A 9,734-nucleotide genomic window follows, 5' to 3' on the forward strand; every position below is an offset into this window, starting at 1 on the left:
CTTATGTCTCTCTGATGACAGCACTGTTACAATGAAGCAGAGAGAGATGCATTATGTCTCTCTGATGACAGCACTGTTACAATGAAGCAGAGAGATGCATTATGTCTCTGATGACAGCACTGTTACAATGAAGCAGAGAGATGCATTATGTCTCTCTGATGACAGCACTGTCAATGAAGCAGAGATGCATGTAGTGAAGCAGAGATGTATATACATGCATATACACATGCATGTAGTGAAGCAGCGATGCAATGTGAATATCATCATTTATTTTTAGCACATCACATAAGATAGACTCTACTCTAATCAAAACGAATTGAATGTCATGCATGCTGGCAGCTACCTAACTACTGCTAGTACAAGTGACATAGTTCTGCAGCAGTGCTACTTCAATATCGGAGTTGGTGGACATGGAGTTGTAAAGCCTTTATTTAGTAAGCTAGTTGGCTACTAGAAGCGAATTGTTTCATTCCTAGAAGGCAGCAAGCTGCAATTCACTTTTACAAAGGTAACTTTCATGTATATCGAGAAATTGAATGTCAACATTGTCATGTCAAAATAAAAGTAATTGCTGACAACTGCAGAAGTGGAAGACAATCAACCACACATGTCACATTTACCAAACTATAAAAACATCATTACTAACGTCGCTGGCTAAAACTAATACTATGTTTGATATACGAGGTGGCGCCAGCCACTGTATTCTCTACCTATGTGATATAATAAGATAAAAAGCAGGGTATTATCAAACGCACCTTTCTACTGTATGAAGAGTGAAAAGTCTGTCCTCTTTCTTTGAGTTGCAGAATCTCCCGCGCTGCCTGGGAGAACAAGGAAGGAACCAAGGTTCCCGCCAGCAACGTCATCACGCAACGTCATCACGTTTAGTACGTTTAACCCCCCCCCCCTCGACTCCTCACAGATTTTATGACAAAACTTAAGTACATTTCAGAAAGTATTTTTATAATAATAAAATAATAATAATAATAATATTTAATCTGTAGCCTATATGTCTGTATATATTAATATGTACTGTATCTTAATTCGTTATTTAAAATATGATATCTTTATTACGATATGTTGTTTAAATGCCCTATTAATAGACAATAGACAAGACAATATACATTCTAATCATCGTTTGTTTTATTATATCATATGTTTATCACATCCATGATAGTGAGAGTGTTACATTATTTTTACTAAAATAAACCAGTACAATACATGGTAACAGGTACAAATGTGTTTAGGCTACTTGCTTGTTATATGACTCTTGCTTACCGGGTCGTTCCGTGGCAAATATATGGCTCAAGATCAGGCGAGCTGATGTTTGGTAGGATTTCCACTGACAGTCTGAGAGGTAATTTGATAAGCACAACAGGAAATAGGCTTCTGCAGACAGCTGTGTCTAAATATTACTACAATGAAATCCAATAGTCTCCAATAATGTGTGTGTGTGTGTGTGTGTGTGTGTGTGTGTGTGTGTGTGTGTGTGTGTGTGTGTGTGTGTGTAGGCGTGTCTGTGTGTGTCTGTGTCTGTCTGTGTGTGTGTGTGTGTGTGTGTGTGTGTGTGTGTGTGTGTGTGTCTTGGTGTGTGTATGTCTGTGTGTGTGTCTATGTCTGTGTGTGTGTGTGTGTGTGTGTGTGTGTGTGTGTGCGTGTGTGTGTGTGTGTGGGTCTTGGTGTGTGTGTGAGTGTGTGTAGGCGTGTCTGTGTGTGTGTGTGTGTGTGTGTGTGTGTGTGTGTGTGTGTGTGTGTGTGTGCGTGTGTGTGTGTGCGTGTGTGTGTGTATGTCTGTGTGTGTGCGTGTGTGTGCGTGCGTGTGTATGTGTGTGTGTGCGTGCGTGTGTGTGTGTGTGCATGCGTGCGTGAGTGCGTGTGTGCGTGCGTGCGTGCGCGTTGTGAAGGGTGCTGGTCCATCCACAGTGTTGTGCTGCTGTGAAGGCTACCAGTTGTAATGTGATTTTTGGGGGGGGAATTTCTTTCAATGAAATATACAATGCTACTAATGTACGCTCTGGATGAGGTCTGATTTCAGTGATAACTGTATTATTTGAGACATCATACATATTTTATTTCGGTGGTTCAGGCAGATCAATACCTCTGGCTCCGGTCTCTGACAGTCCACTGAGAATTTATTTTCCTGGGCTTGGACACACGAGAAGCACAGAGAGATGTCCTGCAGACACACTACTGGTGTAACAGTAGTTACTCTCTTTTATTACTAGTTGTTCTGCTAATTATATCCTGTCTTATTTGTCACTTATCTGACCTGTACTATTGTCACTTTTTTATCTCTAATTATGCCTATCGCCTTATTGTCTTTGTGCTGCAATGTCAGGAGCCGAAGCCTAAGAAGTTTACTCTCTTACACTTGTGTAATGTGACGTGACAATAAAACTTGAAACTTGGTCCTCTTCGCTAACAATTTGAATGCTTAATGACGACCAATACAATACTGAATATGTCACGAGAGAGAGAAAAGGAAAATTCCTTTCATTTTTGATCTTTCCAAGTCTCTGTGAAGCGGTCCGTGGCATTTAGAGGTGCCCTTTACACAATCACTGTAAGTTGTTTTCAGACACTTCAAAGGAAAATCTTTCCATACCATTAAATTGTCTTAATCCAGATCCGTGAAAGCTGTAAAGTATAAAGGCATGTGTGTAGATGTGTGTAGATGTGTGTGTGTGTGTGTGTGTGTGTGTGTGTGTGTGTGCGCATGCCTTTAAAGTGCTTTCCTACTAGAGCAAGAACCTTCACTATGTGAATGACAAGTTAATGGACAGTCATCGAAAACAATACTAGTGATACAGTCGGGCAAAGGGATTCTAATATGTTTGACCATTTAAAGGTCCTAAAAAAACAAACTGTCACGTCACAGTGGAATCAAAATGGATAGCCTACAATGTATTGTTTGTAACGAGATCTACTCTACAAACCAGTGCTATGAGACAGCGTTTAGTGTAGGATACTCTGACTATGACTACTAGCCTAACAACAGTTTATATCATGAAGATTGTAGAAATAGAAATAGAATACATCAAATGGAACTGCATTATAGCAACTTAATACAAGAGGTGAACACACTGGTCATCAATGAAGGCAGATGAAACGTTGTGCTCAGAGACGACAGTACGTCTCTTTCTACAGTACGTCTCTTTCTACAGTACGTCTCTTTCTACAGTACGTCTCTTTCTCCACATGATTCCTTGTGTCCTCTCTTCAGCCCCCCTCCCCCACTCCATTCCTTCTCAGAAAGGATTGGAGGAAGATATCTAAGAGGAGGAACCTAGATTTGATGTTTTGAGTAGGAAGTGAGTGGAGGGTGTAGGAGAGGAGAGAATGTTTACAATTGAGAAAGGGGCCTATGGACTGACTCCTAATGCAAGTCCAAACCTAAAACCTAACAGTGTTTTTAAATCGCCATCTAGTGACCACATATAAAAGTGCATCCCATGAAACCCTCATTAACATTGCCGGGTGAGTCAGACTGAGCAAATCTCTTCTTAGACTTTTTATTTTATTTTTATTTTTTATTCTGAGCAAACTGCTTGAGGACCACATGCCATCCTTGTGTAAATGTTAAAAAGACACTACAATAAAATCCATCTGATTGTATCTGTTTGTTAAAAGACCTTTCACTTTGGTGTACAGTATCTGTGTGTTATCTCATCTCTAAAATGGCAACTTGCAAAGAGCATTGGGATGGACAAGGATGTTACATTCATGAGGAAAAGATAGCTTGAAGTCAGATGAACAATTCATCATATAATAAGTCTGTTTCCATGTCTGTCCTTTTAAGGGGTCAAAAATTGCTAATGATAGGCACATTACAAGTCTTTAAAGTCTCCTTTATGTCAGATTAAGTTTTCCCACAAGGAAATACAAGTCTTCAGAGCATCCATACAGCATTATTCAGGCTCTGCAGCATTATAGAGTCTCTGCTTATAAATGTAAATATGAAAGAGGAGGAGAATGCTTGATGATTCAAATGGTAAACGGACTGCCCTTACATAGCGCCTTATTCCAAAGTGCTTTACAATGGCCTCTCATTCACCCATACATTCACACAACAATGGCGGCAAGCTACCACGCAAGGCGCCGGTCCGCTCACTGGGAGCAATTTGGGGTTCAGTGTCTTGCCCAAGGACGCCTCGACACGTGGCCAGCCGGGGATCGAACCTCTGACCTTGCGATCATTCCACGACGGCTCTACCTCCTGAGCCACATGCGGGTTCAGAACCTCCATCCAGCATCATTCAGCCTCCCTGAACGTCTCTGAGACTGGAGTCTCTCTGCTTGCTTCTAAATGTCAATACGCCAACGTCGCCGACGCTCGACGTGTTTCACAGCGCACAGTCTCCGTTGCACTTGTAGTGGTACTCTCTGAGGTAATCTCTGAGCTGATAGGGCAGTGGCAGGCCGTCTATGCCCTGGTAGTCCGTGCAGCTGCAGACCAGCGCCCTGCACAGGTGCTGCAGGGAGAACGGGAACGTCCGGGGCAGCGGGCGGGACAGCAGCGGCTCGAAGAAGAGGCAGGTGGCCGGGTCGCTGTAGTGCCTCAGCAGGCCCGTGACGCTGGGGTCGCGGTACATGCATGGGTCCCGTCCGTCGAAGCTGAAACGCTTGCCGTTCTGCTCGATGCGCGCGTGCAGCGAGCGGCTGTAGCGGCGGAAACTGACGGAGAAGAGGAACTCGTCCTGGGCGCTGTCGCGGAGCAGGAAGGTCCCCTCCGGCTGGCCCTCCAGCAGCTCCTCCGCCTCGAAGCGATCCAGCACGCCCCAGTAACACGGGCTGTTGTTGATCTGCAGCAGGTCCGGGACCAGGATGTAGTCGGTGTGTCCGCAGCAGCCCTCCTCCTGCCCCCCCCCCCTCCCCCCGGCCCCCCCGTGAGGACAGGAAGGGTCCCAGTCCTCCAGGCTGGCGCTCCCCCCCGACCGCTCCCCCCCGACCCTTCCTCCCCCCGGGGAACCACTACTGATGTTGTCCCAGGAGAGGGGAGTGGGAGGCGGGGAGGAAGAGGTGGAGGAGGAGGAGGGGAGGAGGATGGGGGTTCTGTAGGACGCCTCCAGGCCGTTGGCGGCGCTCGGGTGCGTGGCGTGCTTCTTGATGAGGTGCCAGCAGTGGGCGAGCTCCGACTTGGGGGAGAAGGGGCACTTGTCCTGCATGAGCTCCGAAACGTGGATCTTGCGCTTGGACCACAGGAGGACTGAGAAGGGCCGCTGGGCGGAGGAGGAGGAGGACCCCCCCCCGGGGGCCGGGTGGTGGAGGTGGTGGTGGTGGTGGTGGTGGTGGTGGGTGTGCGTGCGCAGCGGCAAACACTGGCCCACTGCGTCCTGGAACTTCTGGCGCAGGGAGCGCCGCGACATGGCTTTGCGGCAGGGTACGTCCATCATCGCGTCTCCTCCTCCTCCTCCCCCCCCCCCCCTCCCCCCCCGCCCCCGACCCCAGGACGGGGCAGCTGCACTTCCTCTCGCGTCGTTTCCTCGGACAGGAAGCGGAGCGGGCCGCCCCCCCCCCTCCGCCCGGGTCCTCCGGCCCTCCTCCCCCCCCCTCACCCCCCTCGGGTCCTCGCTGGACGCTGGTGGGCTCGTTCCGCGAGCTCCGCGAGCGCTTCTTGCCGCTCCACACGTAGCTGTCGGCGCTCCAGCTACGGAGGCCACATTTGGGACGGGTGTCGGAGCTCCTGGACTTCTTCTCAGACATGGTTGCCCCCCCCTTCGACTTCTTTCTGTCTTCTTTCTGCCACATCAAAGGACAGATGAACAGAGTCAGGATATGGATATGGTGTCTCATTCATTTAAAAGCAATAGGATTGTTATCAGCACACTTTTAAAGGTGTAGTAGGCCTACAAAAGTACATCTTCTAGATTTGATAGGCAAAGCTCCTTTTTCATCTTGACTTTGGGCCGACTTAGGTATCATTTTTATATCATATTAAGGTATAGCTTTCATTTAAAAGCAATAGGATTGTTATCAGTACACTTTTAAAATAGTAGAGTAGGCCTACAAAAGTACTTTTTTTGTTTTACTTATTTGATAGGTTCATAGGCAGAGCTCCATTTTCATAAGGGTTGAATTAGGCCTAACTTAGGTATCATTTTATATAATATTAAGGTATAGTTTTATGATGATAAAGTTGCATACTGTCTTCGATGGATTTCCACTACATGTCTCTGGCTAATAAATGCCAAAGGGAAAATAATGTCTTCTTTAATAAGAGGTTGGATTCACACAGACTTCTTGCGAACCAATTGCTTCCATGAACATGCCCTGGCATGTCCGGTATATCAAAGCAAAAGTGGTCGAGTTGCGGATACAAAGCCAATGTTAGTTCAAGGTGCGTTATAAGGTTTAAACTATTTTCTTTCCACGAAAACGTATAAACATATCTATAAAAACATTAAAGAAAGTATTATTTAATCACTTACAATATTAACCCAAAAAGGTGTCACTTTGAAGAAACTATGGACCCTTGCTTTGTAATAACATCAAGAATATACCGTAGCCAAAAGCCAACTGTTTCTATTACAAATCACTTAACTAGTGGTCGCGTTTTTCGAGAGGCTAATCGGCTAATCTTACCTTTCAAAATCGTTTTAAAGAGACGTGATGTGCACGTGCATGTCCTCGGGTGCCAAATAATCTCTCCATTTGCGCAAGAGACGAAGAGACGCGTGCTCGGTGCTCTCACCAGACCTCATCTCCAACATTGACAAGTTCCGCTCTCTTTATACACAAACCCTCTGGGGAATAGGATCGTTTTCTCATTTGTCGAGGAGGGATGGAGGGATGGAGGGAGAGGAGGGATGGAGGGATGGAGGGAGAGGAGGGATGGAGGGATGGAGGGAGAGGAGGGATGGAGGGATGGAGGGATAGAGGGAGAGGAGGGATGTGAATGAGACTGCATCCTTTCCTCTATCCCTGTATAGCGCGCGTAAAGACGTTCCCATTGGATAAGTGCACTAACAGATTATTCCCTACCTGACATGTTTACATTATTATATTTAGCCTCTAATTTATTTTTAATTAAGAGTTATAAAGTGTGAGTTTTTCCTATTCGTGAGCCAGCAACTAAACGTTTAAATAGATTGATTTAATTTTTGATTCAATACTTTATTTATGCAGTAGGCTACTGCTATCCTGGAGAATGGTTCATGGACTGAATGCAAAGCATATAATATAGTAGGCGACAATAATAGGCTATGCCAGTTTAACCTTGTTAGAGAGGAAACAGCCAAGCTTTTAGATTGCACTGAGCGCTTCATTTATTGATTGGATAATCAATGCGAGTCTTCCGACAGGTTGCGTCCGGCGATCTTCCAAGTCGAACTAAGTTAAAAACACAAGACATTTTGCCATGGATCCGCATGCACCCTTCTGTGACCTACTGTCCAAGACTCCAAGCCCTATCTGTGACCTACTGTCCAAGACTGCAAGCCCTATCTGTGACCTACTGTCCAAGACTGCAAGCCCTATCTGTGACCTACTGTCCAAGACTGCAAGCCCTATCTGTGACCTACTGTCCAAGACTCCAAGCCCTATCTGTGACCTACTGTCTAGGCCTCTCTGTGCCGCTCCTCCCACTCTGTAGACCTATCGGTATCAGATATCAAGAGGCATGTTAAGACTGCATTTCCGGCATACTTAATGGAGCTAATTCAATGTCAGGGCCCTTCCTTAATTGTCATTAACTAGGTCATGATGTAATCTGGAGACTTGGTTCCCTCTACAGCAGGTGATGACATGATGTATGATGTATTATTCATTAAAGTGGAACCATTACAACTGGATTACAACTAGAACTAGAACAATTACAACAGTGTGTGTGTGTGTGTGTGTGTGTGTGTGTGTGTGTGTGCGTGTTTCCATGCACACGCACAAGGGAGAGGGAGAGAGAGATCATCAATCGATCTTTTGACATTTAAAAAAATTCTGATAATGTAGTGACACTCCCATCAACTAAATAATTGATTAGTCTCATATCATGAAATCCAAATTGAGTAATACATCAACAAGATGCTCAAGTAATTTAGCACTGGGACATACTAGGTTTCACTGGATCACCGTGAGCGCAGAGAGTCAAACAAACCTCATGTGTCCTCACTTGGCATAACCCACACTGGCTACTCTACTCTACACTACTCTGACTCTGAAATCCTTTTTTCCCTGTCCAGGAAGTCTGTTGATGACTATACTATTCCCCAAAGGGCCTCAAAGTAGCCAATTCAATCATGAGGATAGCAGGGTTCTGTACCATTAAAGGGGAATGTGCCATTCAACTATATCTTCCTCAGGAAGTCACTTACAGCAATCCCCTTACCACACTCTCACCTATCTACTGGAAATGTTCACCTCCCCCGTTGTAGGAAAGGCCTGACTTGGTGATCCATATCGACTCTCATCCACGGAAATAGGTCCATAGTGTGGTGGCAGCACTACCGGTGTTTGTGTGCACAGACAAGAGCCACACACTTTCAATTAGACAAGACCCTCCTCTACCCTCATTCATCCACTCATATAATACACACACACACACACACACACACAGTTCTAATGGCTCTAGTTCAAGACCCTCCTCTACCCTCATTCATCCACTCATATAATACACACACACACATACACACACACAGTTGTAATGGCTCTAGTTCAAGACCCTCCTCTACCCTCATTCATCCACTCATATAATACACACACACACACACACACACACACACACACACAGTTGTAATGGCTCTAGTTCAAGACCCTCCTCTACCCTCATTCACAACCTCCCTCAAGATGATACCCAAAGGGGCATGTGTCAGACAGGGAGACAATCTCCAATGAGCCAGAAGTGTAGAACAACATATAACATGATGACGCTTAGGTTGTGGGTTCGATTCCCGCTGGGACCATATATACTGAAATGTATGCACTCATTGCAATGTAAGTCACTTTGGATAAAAGCGTTAGACAAATGGCATATATTGTATAATTACAATCATATTCCGTCCCTGAATCCACTAAACTGGCCCTGAAGTCCATAGCAACAGAAAGGTAATCAGGTAGGCAACAAAGAAGAGATTCCAGGACTAGTTCTAGTAGCAAAGACCAATAACAAACATAGTATCCATTACACATTACACACACAGTGATTTAGTGTGGATACACTACAGTGTGTTTGTGCACATTGTTCTCGGTAAAAAAAAAAAGAAGAATTTTTTTTTTGCCAAAGAATCAAATAAAATCTTCAAGACAGCTTCTTATTACAGTTTTGTTATTGTTATATTATTATTATTATTATTATTAAAACAACCTAATGTCCGTACAACGCTCAAAAGCAAGTGCATCTCAGTTTGTGGGGTATCCATTTGGAATGGCCTTGATGTAACAATAAAAAAAGTAATACTATTAAAATGGGGGGGGAAAAAAGGAATTCTTGGATAAATATAAGTTAGAGGAGCTTGAAAATAACGTTAACTAGTATTTTTGTAATTATTTAGTTATCTTTTGCTATAGTGGAAAGGTATATATATTTTTGATATTGATAGATAATTTATTGCATAACTGTGTACATACATCTACTGATGCCTCTGGACACATCTTCAGTGATGTTCCTGGAATCATCGGGCGTTTCGGGTCTTTCAACATCATACCCCCTCCTCCAGGTGACCCAGCCGGGGCTGATCAGACCCCAGCTTGTGTCCAGATGGCTAACTAGCTACCATGACTCCATGGCTCTCCTCTTTTGAGCC

The 9,734-nt window shown here is 44.8% G+C and overlaps 1 protein-coding gene across 1 annotated transcript; it reads right to left on the bottom strand.

Annotated features, from left to right (window-relative positions):
* Positions 1-4,343: 4,343 nt before the first annotated feature.
* On the bottom strand, positions 4,344-5,703 carry socs4 (suppressor of cytokine signaling 4; the record flags this gene model as incomplete). Its single annotated transcript, XM_080526771.1, is given in 2 exon segments — positions 4,344-5,390; positions 5,392-5,703. Coding segments are annotated over 2 exon segments (1,359 nt in total).
* Between the last annotated feature and the right edge of the window lie 4,031 nt (positions 5,704-9,734).

This window comes from Nansenia antarctica, assembly GCF_963989245.1.
Source record: "Nansenia antarctica genome assembly, chromosome: 3".
Taxonomy (NCBI): domain Eukaryota; kingdom Metazoa; phylum Chordata; class Actinopteri; order Argentiniformes; family Microstomatidae; genus Nansenia; species Nansenia antarctica.